The 17,394-nt window shown below is 36.5% G+C and overlaps 1 protein-coding gene across 1 annotated transcript; it reads left to right on the forward strand.

The window, feature by feature from the left end:
• The first annotated feature begins 5,576 nt into the window (after positions 1–5,576).
• GCLM (glutamate-cysteine ligase modifier subunit) lies at positions 5,577–16,818 on the forward strand. Its single transcript, XM_026700362.2, has 7 exons — positions 5,577–6,046; positions 9,942–10,007; positions 11,441–11,525; positions 12,923–12,979; positions 14,019–14,221; positions 14,304–14,418; positions 15,078–16,818. Exons 1-7 carry the CDS (start codon positions 5,921–5,923, stop codon positions 15,248–15,250), a joined length of 825 nt encoding a protein of 274 aa, XP_026556147.1. The 5' UTR covers positions 5,577–5,920; the 3' UTR covers positions 15,251–16,818.
• Positions 16,819–17,394: the final 576 nt, after the last annotated feature.

Below are 17,394 nucleotides of genomic sequence, written 5' to 3' on the forward strand. Positions count from 1 at the left end.
AGCAACAATTTGGTATGGCTTATAACCATAATATCCACTACCTTACATCAGCACACACATATGGACATTTCAGCTTTCCTTCACCTGCTGCACATTTTCTGTTTTTCAAACTATAAAAAAAAACCCCAGACATTAGTAAGGTTGAGGCAGTGTTTAACATTGTGGAATTAATATATTCTTGGAATAAGCTAAGAATATATCACAGAGAGTGAAAGTTAAGATTATCGTCTTCAATAAACAAGGCTAGACATCTAAGCAGGTTTTCTTTTCTTTAAAAAAGTAGTGGTTTTGGATCCATAAACAGGTTTCAGACTTGAACCAAAAATTAGAAATAAAAATATAGTTTCTGACAAGCAAAGTCTTTTACTTTATTCCGCTAATCCTTCTTTAATTTTTGAAAGAGAAAGTCACATTCAATTATGGCAGGAATAGGTAATATACTAAATTTATTACCTACTCCTATCACTATCTGGCTTATTGCAGCTTTTCCAATATTAGCTCATCCCAATAAAGTCATAATTATCCTTCAGTGGAGGATCAGGGTTCTTGATCTCCAAACTGATAGAACTAGAGTTTCTTACCTCCGTTTATTTATTTGTATCCTACCTTTATTATTTTTTTAAATAACTCAAGATGGTGAATATAACCAACACACTTTCTTCCTCCTATTTTCTCAACAACAGCCCTGTGAGGTGGGCTGGGCTGAGAGAAAGCGACTGGCCCAAAGTCACCCAGCTGCCTTTCGTGTCTAAGGCAGGACAAAAATTCAGTCTCCTGGTTTCTAGGCCACTCCCTCCCTGCCTAGTGACTCCATCCCCAGAAATCCCCAGGAATCATATCATGAAACAGCTGATGAGGCTTTCTATAATAAATTTTTCAGATGAGTTGTTGGTCCTTGGTGAGAATGTTGGTGTATATATATTTCAGGTGTTCATTTTTGCTGCACTATTGCAAATGGGTTATTAAAGTAGTTATGGGTTCCTTTGATCAGGGGTCCCCAACCAGTGGGCCGCGGACCAGTACCGGTCCGTGGAACATTTTCTACCGGGCCGCTGGTTTGCTGGGCACCGCCATCTTGTTTTGATGAGAAAGTGCTTCCGGTGAGCTTTTCTGGTTGGAAAGTGGCATTTGGGTCCTGAAGGAATCCTCGCGCCTTAGTTTCATCGAAGCGGGGGGCGGCTTCGAACAAAACTAAGGATTCTTTCAGCACCCAAGGCAAGGCAAGGCAAGCGACCGTCCCGAAGCCATCCCGAAGCCCATCAACAAAGGTACAAAGGAGGAGTTGAAGGTGGCGGGGAGAAGCGGGGGACAGCTGGCAGGCCGGTCGTTCAGCTCACCTTACCATGCGTGCTGATGCCGGTACCGGGCCGTGGCACAAAAAAGGTTGGGGGCCACTGCCTTTGATTACTCAGACAGGAGCTAAGTCTTTCCATTTCTAGCTTTGTGCCTTAACCACTACACACCAAACTGTTCTCATCTTAGTGACAGAATCCAAAACAAATCAAAAACTCCAGCCTTAGTGACTTCAGATGCCATGTTACATTCATATTTTGTTTTTTAATGGAATCAGATATTGCCTTTCCCAGCTAACAATGTATATTTTGTTGCTCTTGATTTGATTTGTTGGTGTTTGTTGGAATGTTCAGATTCTAATGACTGTGGTGATTTTCTATTGTTTATTTACATTACAACCTTTTTTGAACCAACACTATTATTATGGTTCATTGGACAGCCAGCCAGATGTTCAGATTGGATTTGGCATTTTTGTCCACCTATCAAGTCATTCCCAAGGACCTGGGATAGGCAGATGGGGATGTGTTGAAGGTATCATCATAGGATGTAAGCTGATCCAAGTAAAACTTCCTTCTGCAGTTGATTGGTGGTAATTTTGCAGTGCTTATGCTGTTCAAGGGCTACTACACTTGTTTTGGGATTGTGCCCAAGGTGCCTATTACTGTACTGTTGGTACTATCTTTGCTTTCTTCTTCCACAGTTGTTCTACTTTTATTTGCAGGTTTTTGTATTTTGTTACCTTCTCTAAATGTCTATGGAGATTCTCAGTCATTAGTTCATGGTTGTCTCAAAGGTGCTTCTTCAAGGGGAAACTGGATTTGCTGGTTTTTCTTTGAAGACACTTCACTTCTCATCCAAGAAGCTTCTTCAGTTCTTCATGTCTTCAAAGAAAAATCAGAAAGTCCAGTTGCATCTCAAAAAAACACCTTTGGGTTACCTTCTCTAGTTCTTTCTCTTCTATTTTGCTTCCAGGTACTGCCACAAGTTGTGTTATTAACCTTATGAACAACAAATTTCTGTTTGACATCCCAGGTCCTAAAATCACTTATTATTAGGGGCCATGGTATCTGCTTTTAACATGCAATTGATCACACGTATTAATGCACTAGTATCAAACGTTGAATGCAGGGATGAAAAATAGGTGAGATGCAGGCGACTTCCAAAGCCCATTTCCTTCTCAGTTGTTCTTATTTGGGAAGGCTTGATACACCTCTCCACATTTGTAAAAGCCAACCACAAAATGAGATCAAGAAAAAAAAAACCTCTACTCCCTTTGATTACATCATCATATCACTGCAATTCTCCTATAAGTTTAACCACTGGGATGAAAATGATATAGAAATCATGTCTCCTGGCCAGAAAAAAAGTTTTCCATCTTGCTTTAATATACTTAGAAAACTGTATTCCATGTTCACTGGGTAACTTTTATGTTCCTTCATTTTTAAATGGCATACTAATATGAAAGAACCAATAGCTGGTATATCATTAGAATGAGATGTTATCCTCTCACCTTGTGCTCTTGTTAATATATTCACTCCATTTTTACTGCAGCACTCTGGGAAGCAGCCAAGAATTTGTTAACCATTATTGGAGACCAATAGACAGTGAGAAATAAAAGCCTGAAACAGCAAATTCCACACTTCAGAATGCATTCTTTGTATCAAATTCACACAAAAGGGGGATTACAGAATCCAAGTATCAGAAATATTTAATTTCATACAGGCTGTTATATAACTGACCCCATTCTTGCAGCTGTGTTTATTATATTAAATGATAACTTTTATTGTAGAACTCCAAACTGCAATATCGTATTAATCTAGTTGAGAATAAACCCTCCTGGACTTAACAGTAATTACCTTTGAGTAGAAAGTGAGTATATGAAGAAATTACAATCTTGGATCTTTCTGTGTCAGTTGTACAAATGATATAGCAGAGGGCCAATGATTAGATAATCATGCAGTGCAGTGGTTTGGCTTTGGATTAATTGGTATATATCCTATGACACGTGTGTTTTTGAGATTTGTTTTTTTTTTAAAAAAAAGTTTGGTTGTGTGAGAGGGAAAAAATAAAAGAGATAGGGAAAAATTCTATGCCAGAGAAGGTGTTTTTACTTCTTGAATTCCCATAAAATATAATCAATTTAATGAGCATTGCCTAAAGTTCTGCTACCTAAACACATTTTTAACAAATTAAAACAAGGATGTAATTCTGACAATTAGAACAATAACTCATGCAGAGTTAAAATGGAAAATCTTTTTAAGGGTGACCAAGAATATAGTTAACTAATCCTTTTATCCAACAGAATCTGCTGGAAGAAGGACAGGGCACTACTTCATTCAGAGATGCTACAGGCAACCATTTCAATTAGTCCTTTCCAGTGTTGGGATTCAAATTTTTTTACTACCGTTTCTGTGGCCATGGCTTGGTGGGCATGACAGGGGAAGGATACTGTAAAATCTCCAGTCAGAGATAGTATTTGACAGTTCTCCAAACTACTCAAAATTTCCACTACCAGTTCTCCAGAACCTGCTGAATACCACCTCTGGTCCTTTCCTTTCTGAAATAAATTTCAGGAATGCTAAGAACTAGTAGCAGGAATTAACAGCACCATGTCAGCCCTGCTGGTATACAGTATTCCTGGTTACACAGCCATACAAATTACATAGTTTGCGGGGGGAATAATGACTTGAAATTGTTTTTAACTCTGTAATTATTTAGAACTTATTTTCCAAAAAGGGTGAGAAATAAAAACACTCAGCAATGACTTGATCTTTACGGTAAACAAAATTAAGAAACTGTCCTGAGAGTTTATGAGATACAGGATTATCTGAGTCTAAGATTGTTGTGTAATCTAAGCAGGAACAAAAGTTTCAAGCGGGACTTTGATCATCTCCTGTCTTTCCAATATTGGTAATACCATATACAGTATTATATTTCTGCAAAATAAAACAGTCCCACTGATACGTGGGCTGGATGCAGAGTTAGGTAAAAGCAGGTGTCTCCAGGTTCTTGATTGGATAAACAACACAAATAATTGCTAAGAAACAAATGAATTCAGATTCTTGCATTTACATTAATTATGAGATATGAGATAAATCATGCAAATAGCACATTGAAAATAGGAGGAGAAAGGAGAATTAGGTATGATTGCCGGGATGAATAATTTATAAAAATAATAAAAGCATGATATAAATAAATAAATAGTGAAATGAGACTCTGGAAGAACATTCAAAGGGTGCCAAAAGTTTTTCCTTCTTGCGGTTGTCGTTTCTCTTCTATGATTACATACAGAAACGGAAAGACAAGGGGACCGAATAGAAGATTAAGGATGAAAATAGACGTTAAATAGAAGCAAAGCAGAACTGGTCTCCAGAGTGGAATGGGACAATTTACCTCAGCCAAGTCACTGCGGCCAATTCACAACCGTCAACTCGCCACAGGACAACTCACCACACCTAACTCCCCAGGGGGCATCTTGCCCATGCGACAATTGAACAATTCAATTTAATTATTTAAAATAAATTTTAAAAATATTTTAATTTTTGTCATTCACATTTCAAGTCTGTCCCTCCTTCGGCATCCTTTCTTTAATGATTCTATTCCACCATTTCTTTGATATTAATGTCACTCTTGTCTTGCAGTGAGTTGTCCCATGGTGAGGCTGGCTGTGATTTGTTGTCCTGCGAAGAATTGGCCGTGGCAAATTGTCACAGACCCCTCCAGAGCACCCCAACGCAAGACACCCTCAGACTTAAAACTGGAGTACAGGTACTCTTCGAGTTACGAGCACAATTGAGCCCAAAATATATGTTAAGTGAAACATCTGTTAAGTGGGTTTTCCCCATTTTACAACTTTTCTTGCCACAGTTGTTAAGCAAATCATTGCATTTGTTAAGTTAATGTACCGGTTGATAAATCAACCTGGCTCCCTCATTGACTCTGCTTGTCAGAAGGTTGCAGAAGCTGAACGCATGACCCCAGAATATTGCAACCATATTCAACAGTTGCCAAGCGGCTGAATTTTGATCATGTGACTATGGGGAAAATGCAGCAATGGTCGTCAAGTGTGAAAAACGGTCACTTTTTTCAGCGCCGTTTTAACTTTGAACCGTCCCTAAATGAATTGTCAGCCGAGTACGGTGTGTGGGTGGTGAAATGCCTCTGGCAACCGGCAAGAGGGCGCCAATCAACGCTCTTTCCGCCTCCCGGAAAGCGGCGGGGGACCCATCGCAACCCGTTTGAAACCACGGCACATGCTCGGGATGTTCAGGCATGCGCCGCCGGCGAGACGTCGGGGTTGCGCTTTCTTGTGGGCGGGGCTAAAGCGGGCACTCGGCGCTCCAGGCTCTTCCCGGCATCGCGTCTCCTTCTTTGCCCAGAGCGCTGCTGTTGCCGCCTCCGTTCCTTTCCTTTGCCCTGACCGGCCACCTGCCCCCTACTGTCCCTCAGCCATGTGAGTGGGGGTTGGGAAGGTGACCGAGCGCTTTTATATTTGCTTAGTCATCCACTCCCCACCCTCCGAGGAGGCGACTCCGCGTGCGCTGATATACTTCCCGGCCGAGCCCGGCGGCACAGCGGCTCCTCCTCGCCCAAAGAGAGAAGGTTTTAGAAGCGCGATACTCCCGGCATGGGGACCGAGAGCGGCCGCGCGGCCGTCTTGCTGAGACAAGCGCGCACCCTCAACCTACAAACCGGCAACCTGCTCAACTGGGGCCGCTTGCGGAAGAAATGCCCGGCCACTCCCAGCGAGGAGGTGAGCTTAAAGAAGAGATGGTTGGTGTGTGTGTGTGCGTGCGTGCCGGGGGAGAGAGAAGGCGACGAAGGAGCATCCCGTGATGCCTTTCCGACGAGACGATGGACGAAGGTGGACGCCGGGTTGCGCGGAATGGCATTTGCCTGTATTTTTGGTTTCCCCCCCCCGCCCCCGAGTTTCAGGTGAATGGGATGGATCTACGGCAAAAATCAAACCTCGTGTTGTGACTGACAGCTGCCGTCCTATCTAATAAAGGTGGAGTCCCAGAATGCAGGTTTGTTCCTCTTGCTTACTGAAAAGCGAGCTAACCGAGCCTCTGAAGCCTGATCTAGCAAGCCATCCATCTATATAAAACAGGGCCTTGCAATATACAGTATTTTTGCTTGGGCCTTCCCTATCAAAAGTCACAATGGGAAGAACTCCGGACTTAACTATAACACAAAAAAGGCTTGTAGGGACAATCAGGTAGAGTTCAAAGGTCAGGAACAAACTGCAAAATTGCTGTAAAGCCTAGAACGCTCAACAAGCTGTGATATGAATAGTTGTTTTTTTTTAATCAAAGTTCATCATTCAAGAGATGAATAAAATGTACTGTATACATTATAATATTTATATTGACTTGGTTGTGTAATAGATATATACAAACTTTCCAAAGATCTGACTGTTGTAGCTGTCAGAATAATTGATTTTGAACAAAATAAAATTCTACGGTACCACAAAGATTAACATTTATTATGGCATAAATATATGAAGAATAGAGTCCAGGTTCATAAAGTGTTATACTACATAATCACAGGACTCTGGGTGTGTGTACTTGTCTGTACATAGACACGAACATTTGTAGACATAAACAGCGGCCAGAAAAAAATATAGCAATAGTAGGAAATATAGTACGCAGTAGTAGTAATAAACTTCTTAACAGTACCCATCCATTGTATGGTTGTAGAGTTGATTGCATGGGGTGTAATTAAAAATAGTTTATCCCTGTTCAGGTCTCAAGAAACTGAACCTCTTGTTAAAACATAGTGGGGTGTTCCATATTGCAGCCTCCATTTTTTTGCTCCTTCCTGCTAGTGACAAATGTTCTCAGATATTTGAGGTTGTAAATAAATATTTAAATTTTGCTACACTACAATTATTGGAAGAAATACAGAGGCTTGGCTTTTGGCATTGCTGCAGGATACATGGGCGGCAATAAGAGTTGTAGCATGTTAATGGTAGTTGCTACAGAATGGACAGCTTCAGAAGTGCAACCACTCTTGGGATATAAACTTTTGCTGCCTGAGGAAACATATAAATTATTCTAATTGGGGATTGTCATGCCAATCAGTTGTTTCCTCTTTTTGGTTTGTTCTATTGTAAGTTATATATACCGTACATATACACAACATACCTACTATACCATCTACAAATGGTGTGCAGGGTAGGGTTTTGTTTTTTTTTACTTTAAGAAATACATGCTACAACCTGATGAATAATTGTGGCGATCTCAGTGTTTGAATTTGTGATATGTTCTGGAAGCCAGTATAAATGGCAGTTTTCTATTATTAGATGGTGCTTTTGTACACTGGCAAAATAGACTCCACAAAGTCAACATATTCCATAACTATGAGGTAAAAGTTCTAGTAAAACTTGGGCAGTGCTTCCTGCCCATGAGACAAGATTACAAAGGAGCCTTCAAGACATTTCTGATAAAGGGAAACACCTTCAGGAAGAGAAGGTAAAAGAGTATTTTCATCCAGCCTTGAAAATAGTGGCATGTTATGGAACATGCATGGGCAAAATTGTTGATTTGGAATTTTATATTTCAAGCCAGGAATGTGAATCGACAAAAGTTTGATCAGTAGTAATAATGAAAATAAAAAAGTCTGCCTTAATCTGGGGCTCTATAAACATTGCCAAAGATAACTCCTAGTATGATGGCCCATTGACTGCTAATAATGATGATATTTGGGATTACATAGTTTTCTGCCTTTCTTTTAAAACCTGGGTTAGATTGTTCTACTCAAAATAACACCAGCAAAGATAAAGTTTTTGGTTTTATTTTTTTCATTTAAAAATGTTCTAATGTACTTCTAGCTTAATATAAAATGTGAGCAAGTTGAACTGTGTAATAGTTTTGTTGCAGCATGTATCTGCCAAAGTTGCCTCACCCTGGTTGTAATTGTAGGATGGAATCCTGATATAATTAAAGCAGGAAATCACATTCTAGCCTCAGGTCATATGTGGAAATGGGTCCTCCTTATTGTTAATTTACTAAATTGAAGCTTAGGATTTTTATTTATTTATCTGTCAAATTATAGCTGTCTATCTCACCATTGGGAATTCTGGGCAACAAGCAAAAATTAATAAGAACAAGATATAAAAACAAAAAAATTGCAATGTAAAAAACCTTATTAAAAAATGAAAATACAACTCAGAGGAGAGGAATGATAAAACACTTCAACAATGGAGCCATCTGAATAGGTCCCTGGTGATCTGTGACCCCCAGGCCTGACAACATAGCAAAGACTTTAGGGCTTTGGGGAATACTATAAAAGAGCTAGTCTTATTTTGGAGGGAAGAATGTCCCATAGGGTGGGGCAACACAGAAGAGAAGGCAGGTCTCCTGATACTCATCAAATGAAGGTTCCTGGCCAATAGTACCTGCATCATACGCTTTTTGCCAGATCTAGCAGGACAGGCTGGTATAACCAAGGAATCCTGTTGCATGCCATGAAGGGTTTTAAAGGTTAAAACCAGAATTGGGCTCAGAAGTGAACTGGTGACCAGTGCAGCTGGCATTGAATGTATTTATGGCACCTGTGAACTGTTCTTTGACAACAAATAATTAGTAGCAAAATAAGTGATAGGTCATTCCCTCTTAAAAAGAGATAACACAATTTATTTGAGCCTGTGTCTTGTCAGCTGAGAAGAGGATTAATAGATGTAGCTGTAATAAATAAACTTCAACTTGTCTTCAGATACTCCACAGTTTGAAGAGGGTATAGTGTGGTGGGATCTAGAAAGATCAACTATTATGAGTATGGCTAATGAGGTTAAGGTATTATATTTTTAACTAGGAATACATACTTAATGGGTAAGTTCCAGCAGACATTGTAGTTAATCGTGATTTACACAATGAAGCTTCTGCTTCTCCAGTTTCTCCAGTATTACAGTGAAGAGGTCAAATAATTTCAGTTCCCTAGTTGTTTTGCCTTTTGATAAACTCCTGAATTTGATGGAGACTTTAGAAATGTAAGTAGAGTGGTAATGGATCAGGTTGATGGCCAATTTAGCATAGTATACTGTGACATCCATAACTTGTGTCCAGGAAGTTCACAAGGAAGGGCTTAACGTTGATAATACTTCTTGGGGATAACAATGAAAGAGTGTTATAGAAAGCAGTATGCTATCTTTGATTCAGAACACAGTTCCCCAAATGGACAGTTTATTTGCTCCCTTTACTAAAGTTTGCAGTCAAGTTCAGCCTCTTGTAATTTCATAGGTGCCATTTTCTTGACAACAGTACCTAAGTAAAATTTCCTTGCTTTTCTCAAGAGTGTTAAGCCCAGAGTCCTGGTATTCCCAAGTGATTCCCCATCAATAGTAAGCAAGTACCATACCTGTTTTATGATTAGTCACTTTGCTAAGTGCTTCCCCCCATTTGGCACTAAAGAGAATATATCCATTTTATTAATAAAGCCTATGAATAACAGTTTAGAAATGTAACATCTATGGCTTGCTCTCATGTTGGTTGTGCTTTGTAAGTTATGATATCCATAATTCATACTTACATATATGGGCAGAAGGAATAGATGAATACTGTAAAGTTATTTTTACACTGTTTTTGTTTAATTTATTTCTTACATTGAATAACGGAAACCAAATGTTAATATTGGAATGCTCTTTACAGCTGCGGGATTGCATTCAGAAAACCTTAAATGAATGGAATTCAAAAATCAGCCCTGATCTGATGCAGGTAAGGGATCCTTTCATATTTCTTTAATCATTACCATCAGTCTTTATTATAAACATTAACAGCACAAAGCAAGTTACAAAATAATAAATAAAGATCTTTAGGCCAGACAGGTGCATTAAATAAAAGTGTAACTGAAAAGTATATTAGGAACAGAAAATCTTAAGATTAGCAAGTCAGAATAATATAAAAATGAAACCTAACAATTAACATAAGAGCTACTGAATAAAACAATAAACTCAACTGAAAAAGGATTTAGGGATTGTTGACTTCTATAAATACACTTCTTACAAACTCAGCAGAAATATTGTTACTAATAAAATAAGAACAAAATAAATTACAAAAAAACCATTCTTTAAATAATACTTCACTTACTGGGAGTAGGGTAATTTGCTTTTTTTAAAAAAAAAACAGCTTGCGGTATAACAAATCAGTTTTGAATTGTTACTAGTTCTAGCCAAGATTTGCATGATAAAATGTAAATAGAAAGTACCTCATTAAGGATAATGCATGAAAGTATGTCTTCACCTATCAGCAGTGGGCACCCTGAAGTAAAAATAAAACAAGAAATATCAGGTATTTGTTTGTAGTTGTTTCAAAATTGTTTCAGTGTCTATTGTATGCTTTTTGCATCTATTTTTTAATCATTGAAGATACAGTAAAAAACAAGTCTGTGTGGAGGAGGAATTGACAGTGTTTCACATTTGAAACACTATTGTGCAATCTGGACATTTTTTTTCCTTGTATCTAAATAGACCAAAGGTTAAATCTTAATAAATTCTGGAAGTTTTACACATATACTAAAGAAGCTGCAAAATTATCAAAATCTGAGATTTTATAACTTTGGAAAAGTAAAATTTGTAGTTAATGGGGAAATTACAGATTATTTGCAACACCCATATGTACATGTAAGATTCCTTAGTTCCTATGGGCTTTGTTTTGTCAGTCTGTTGGTATCCCATCCCATCCTCATTTTAAAAAAGCAAACTTGTGAATGGATTTTAGGGGTGTTCAAGGTCTCTTTGTGTTCATTAAAAAAACCTGCAACACAGATCTATAGAAAGTACTTTGAAGCTGAATTATTGGAAAGGGAGATTGCTGCCCATTTACAGTACAGTAAGCTTGTCTTTGGAGCTGAGGATGAAAATATGACCTGTTTTACTTTAACTGATTAATAATCCTAGTTTCACATAAAAGCATAAACCAAGTTAGCCCCTCTGGATCAGGGATAACCTTAGACCAAGAGGAGTCATAAATTTTATCTTGGATATCCCCATCATTTTTAAAAAACTGAACATACAGTGAAAATATATTTTAAAGTGTGATTATGCTTTTTGCAGCTGACAGTGTATTGGAAATACTTAGCTACCCCAAGAAGAAAGCTGCTCATGATTATTTATTTCAGGATGAAAAAAATATTTACATATTTATTTCAGGAAATTCCAGACATTATTGACTGTACTCTCCCACAAGCAGTAGAAAAGATTAATTCTGAAGAAAGAGAAGAATTGAAAGTTTCAGGTAAAAATCAGTTTTGTGCTTAATATTGCAGAATTGTGAATAATCTTTACTTGCATTATTTACGCTCATTACCTGTAAACTCCTTGATTATAGAGCATGAAAATGTGGGCTTGAAATGGACATTCATTTGGTGAATGGGAGTTCTATTTAATATATTTATGTCTAATAATGTGCCTACATACTAGTTGCATTTCTGTACACCATTAAATGAAAGCTTAGGGTTACAAAATGACTGTACAAGTCATCACAACTGAATATTATTCTGCCATCCATAGTCCCTCTGTGAGGAGATGATCAGTTTCAAAATTTGATGAATTAATTATTTTGATAGGTCCTATTAATAGGTTGAAAATAATATTGATAATGGTGGAGGGGAATAACAGACATATGCAGAGGAAACTGAAATCAGGTGTAGAATGGAGGACTTTCAGATGGGAACACTACACTAGAACCTTGGGTCACAAACGCTTCTGACCACAACCAAATTGGTTGCAACCAAAAAATCCGCTAAATGTTTCACTCTGGTTGCAAACACATCCTTGAGTGGCGATCAAACAGCCGCGGCGATTTCCCCTGCCGCACCATTTTTTTTTGTACATGCATGTGTAGTCAGTCTTGCTTCCAGTCACGACCAAATCAGGTTGCGATTGAAGTCCCGAAATGGATTACGGTCGTGACCGGAAGTTCCACTTTATATGAAAAAAGGATCTTGGAATTGTAATAAATCAAGATCTAAATACATGAAATGACAGCCAAAAAGACAAATGCAATTCTGTTTTTTTTTCTAAATCCAAATTATTTATTTATATATAAACATTTTGAATACAGCGTATTGTCCGGGCATATTATTTTACAAAAGAAAAGAGGAAAAAAAGAAGAAATAGTAACATATATGCTAATAACAATAGTAGTGGTACAACAAAATGATTTTAACTATAATTATATTGGCTTATTTATAATCCTGTTAATTATATTAGCATACTTATAGTTATAAACCATGTTTATGTTTAATTTATATTCTTTCTTCAGACAAAGGCAATTCTAGGTTTTGGGAATAGAAATATAATTTTTAAAACTATGAGAAGTAGTAGTTCTGAGCCCCACATTTTAAGAGGAATTTGGAGAAACTGGAACAGATACAAAGAAGGTTAAAAAAAAAATCTAATGGCAAGTGCAGTTTGACAGCAGAACCAAATATCTTTGGAGGTGGTTGCATTCAAAATTTTTCCCTATCTTTCACTGAAGATGCCAGGAACTCTTTTCTTCTTTTACAAAAAACTGTGATATGCCACTGAAAAATATCCCTTAATACATCCTGAGGTTTTATATTTAGCTAGAAAAACATGATCTTGCCTTTTGCCTGCCTTCCTTGTTAACAATCGCCTTTTCATTTTTAGCAAAGCTCTTTGTCACAAGATCGAATTCCTCATCAATCAGAGAAGCAGTCAATATGAGTAAGTTCAAAATCTAAATTTGAGTGACTGTGCAGTTATATTTTGTACATTAAAAAAATGCTTTTGTAACTAAAACAGGTGACAGATTTATCTCGTTTTTTTAAAAAAGAAAAGAAAGACTTTTAGGTCATTTCTGTCATTGAGCTACAGCTGACAAAATACAAACATTGTCCTTTTGTTCTAGAGAAGTAAATGCAAGCTTGCGTCACTAAAGGAAACAGAGACTTTGTAAACTCAAGTGCTCTTAACTTGCAAAGCAAGTTAGAAGTCTCCTGTGCCCTTGACAATAATTAGGCCTTTATTTTTCTTATAGCATGCTAAAATTATTTGGGGCTACTGGGAAAAAAAAGCATGGGTGTAAAAAGGGAAGAAGTATATAAGGGAAATACAGTATGGGTGACGTTAACTTTTCAGTTAACTTTTCAAGTAACTTTTTTATTTTCCAGCTGAATTTCAAAGCCTATTTAAAAAATCTAGTCCATCCATCCCCCTTCCTTCAGTATATTTCTCTCCTCCTTGCATAGATACTTCATTGCAAGATCTGTAGATTCACAGACCTATGTTGGCATCTGCAATCTAAAACATTTTACCATATATTTTATGACATACTTCTTAACAACTGTCAAAATGCTGTACCTATATGAATGCTGAAGGAACATGCAGATATTTTTGATTTGTGAGTGAATTATACTTGAAGAGCTCCAGATCATTTTGCTTGCCCTCCAGACCTTATTGAACTCTCATAATCGGGATGATATGAACGGAACATTCCAGAATTATGTAGACTAATCCATTCCTGAATTAATAATTCTGCTAGAGATGGTTTTGTTTTTATGTTCCTCATCTTTTTTTAAGCAAACTTCATTTTATGTTGCTTTAATTAATGGTTATTTTTAAATTTTAGATGTATCGCACAGAATGCAGTATAAAATAAATGCAAGAGACTGAATAAATGAATTTACAGATAAGTTGTTTCTGCTTTTTAAAAGAATGTATAAAATTGTTCCTTGTCTAATTTTTCTGTTTTGTTTATTTTTAGCATGTTCAGCTCTTGGTGTTGACCAGTTAGATTCTGTGATCATTTCTCCCCCTCCAACTGAAGATGGAATTAATTTTTCTTTAGAATATTTAAAACCTTATTGGACAGAGCTTGAAAATTTAGTCCAGAACAAAAAGATTGTTGCTATAGGGACTTCTGATCTAGATAAAACATTGCTAGAACAGCTGTTCGGGTGGGCACAGGTAAGAAAGAAGCTGCTCATTGTGAATTCAACTCCATTAAAACACAAACTTTATTACATATTGAATGTTTTATTTACTTTAGGTGAAACCAAGTAGTAACCAAGTGAATCTTGCTTCCTGTTGTGTAATGCCACCAGATCTGACTTTATTCGCAAAAGAATTTGACATTCAGCTGTTAACACATAACGACCCAAAAGGTAAAATGTCACCTTAAGAATTTGAGGATTGCCTTGTTAGAATAAACAAGAACAATTCTATTAGTGAACTGAAGACTCTGAAGACTTTCTAAAGCTCTCTGATTGAGGGTTGGTACGAGGCCTTGAAAACCTTTGAGAAACTCTTTTTCTTTCCATTACATTGGGTGGGATGGTGGCAAAATACATAATATATTACGTGAGATGATACTTACGATGAGTAGTGCAGAAGAGGATTTTAGCATTGAAAAGCTCCAGCAATGCCTCCCATGATCTGGTTATTTTCAGTTAAAGAATTCCAATCTCAGAAGTCTCAGATGAAGCTGTACCTTCTTGAAAAATATTGGCTCTGTTACCAAGAATTTTGCCCCAATTTGAGGGTGGGGGAAATGATATTAATTTTAAACCACTTAAAATATAGATAGTCCTTGACAATAGAGACCAATAATTCTGATTTCATGTGATCATGGGGATGCTGCAGCATTTGTAAGTGTGACAGTCAGTTTTTCAGTGCCGTTGTAATGCTGTGAGTCAAGGACTACCTATAATTGGCTACCCAATGTTTGGTGGTGTGTGTGTGGGGATATATACATTTGTTTTATCGAATAACACTGGTAGCGCATATACTAAAATAATGTTCTTATGATCTGTTCAACTCTTAGAACTGCTTTGTGAAACGGGTTTCCAGGAAGCTCTTCAGGAAAGCCTCCCAGATTGCCAGGGGCATGAATGGACCCCCCTCTGGCTTCTGCGGTATTCAGTCATTGTTAAAAGCAGAGGGATTATCAAATCTAAGGGCTACATCTTGCAAGCTAAAAGGATCCCATCATTTTAACATTGATCTTGACAACTGGTTACTTCAGAGAGACCCTATCTCTACTTCATATTGAATCTAGTAGTTGTTTTTTAATTGACAAATTATCATAAAACCCAGATTACATATGGGATGGTACTTTTGAGCCCATTCTTTCAATTTCATTTACTTTCACATACTGTAGGGTGATCTGTGTTGAGAACAGCTGGCTCACCTATGCAATATTGTTTTTCCTTAAAATTTACTAATTTAGGGATATTGTTTGTAGTCATTGGAATATTTTAGTGACTAATATAAATTCAAAATCTAGCTAGCTATATTTTGATTGAAGTGTTTTTATTTGTAAGGCATAATTGACTTGGTATACTCTATGGCTGCTGAGCTGAGAGAAAACTAAACAAACCACATTTTGGTGGAATAAACAGGTGACTTAAAATATGTGAAATATTTAATAGAGTCATGAATTTATACTCAGTTGACTATGCCTCAAACTTACCAGAGTTTGACTAGCCATGCACAATTTTTGTTAAGTTTGTTGTTTTCTCTTGGCATATGTTCAAATGTTTTTAACTCAGAATTATATGACTCCAGTGAAGAGTAGAGTTAACTTTTTAAAAATTTGTTTTGCCGAAGTTAAAACATACTTACATTTTGAAAAAGATGTATATATAAATTTCAGCATTGCACTGAGTGTAGCTTCTCAGACATTTTTAGGAATTCTTAAAAACAACCAGAGGTGCAGATAAGTTACTTTGAAGTTTGTGGGTTCTTCAAAAGAAATTTAATCAATGCTCTTAAGCACTTAATTAAAAAAACTGCTGCAGTGAAATGAATATTTTAATTTAGATTATCTTTAAAGAGATTTGCTTATTGAGATTTCAGTAGTTCAACAATGTACATGTTTGCCATTTTAATGTGTATTTCTGTGTTATTAATGCACATATGAAAGTTTTGTAAGAGGTGCAAACTTTATCTGGATTTTAAGCTTTTAATTTATAAATGAAAATAAGCTTTACTAAATGTTTTATTATGTTATTCATATCATATTCACATACTTGGATCCATTCCAACAGGGAAACTTCTTATACTTTATATTAAAATAATTTTGCATTAGATGATTTAGCAGGTGGTGGTGTTTGGATTCCACAATATATTAAGCATGAAAAAGCATTCTTAATTCAAATTTCAGCCTTTACCTGGATCTAGATTCTGTTGAGCTCATTGAGGTGTTAATGAATTTTAATGCCATGAGGCCATGTTTTGGGTTAGTTGGGAGGAGTCCTTAAAAACTCAGTACATCAATTGAAATAAAATTTGTCTGACGTTCTGGAGTAAATTTTGATATGCTGCTTTAAATACACACACACACACACACATACACAGATAAAAAAGTTACTGAATATGCAAAAAACTACTGTTTTTGTAAAATTTGGAACTATTGTTTTTGTAAAATTTGAGTTGGAATATAAAATGCATTTAACTGTAGAAAGCAACTGTTTTCTGTAGTTTGTCAAGATGTTAAATTTCTGTAGCGAATGAATGTTTTATTAGTTTGCAGTTATGGATTAAAAGAAATCTTGATCTAAAAATGCAGATAACTGTTTGAATCTTAATCAGTTTGGGGGATGATTGGGGAGATTTTTAAAATCTAATTCTCCACTAGTCTTACATAAGGTCTGCTTGCTGAAAATTTCACATAAAATATAGTTTATTATTACTATCTTTGTAATCTGTTTTAAAGTATTTTGTTACCTCAAAAGAATGCAATCCACTGAAATAGTGAAAGCAGAACATTTTCTTTCCGGGTAGAACCTTTCCAGTTAAGTCTCATGGAATAGGTAAAATAAACAAACATTGTTTAATTTAAAATTAACTTTGTAATGGCTATGAAGTTACCATTTGACATTCAGGATGCAGCTGGTAATTTCTAAATCTTCTTTGTTAAGCTTTTTCCAGTAGTGCAAAAAGGATTTCTTTTTGAAGTAATGTTTTCCTTTAAACATCTATTGCCATTATACTGAAAAAAAAATATTACTCTATAACCCTTTCTTGACACATGATCTAGATTATTATTTCAGAACTAAGGAAAGTATATATATAGAGAGAGATGCACTTGCAGGGGAATAAAAATCCAAATTTGTGAGGTTTTTTAAAATTGCATTTAT

The sequence above is a fragment of the Pseudonaja textilis genome, chromosome 3 (assembly GCF_049901715.1).
Source record: "Pseudonaja textilis isolate UNSWEBS1 chromosome 3, rPseTex1.2, whole genome shotgun sequence".
Taxonomy (NCBI): domain Eukaryota; kingdom Metazoa; phylum Chordata; class Lepidosauria; order Squamata; family Elapidae; genus Pseudonaja; species Pseudonaja textilis.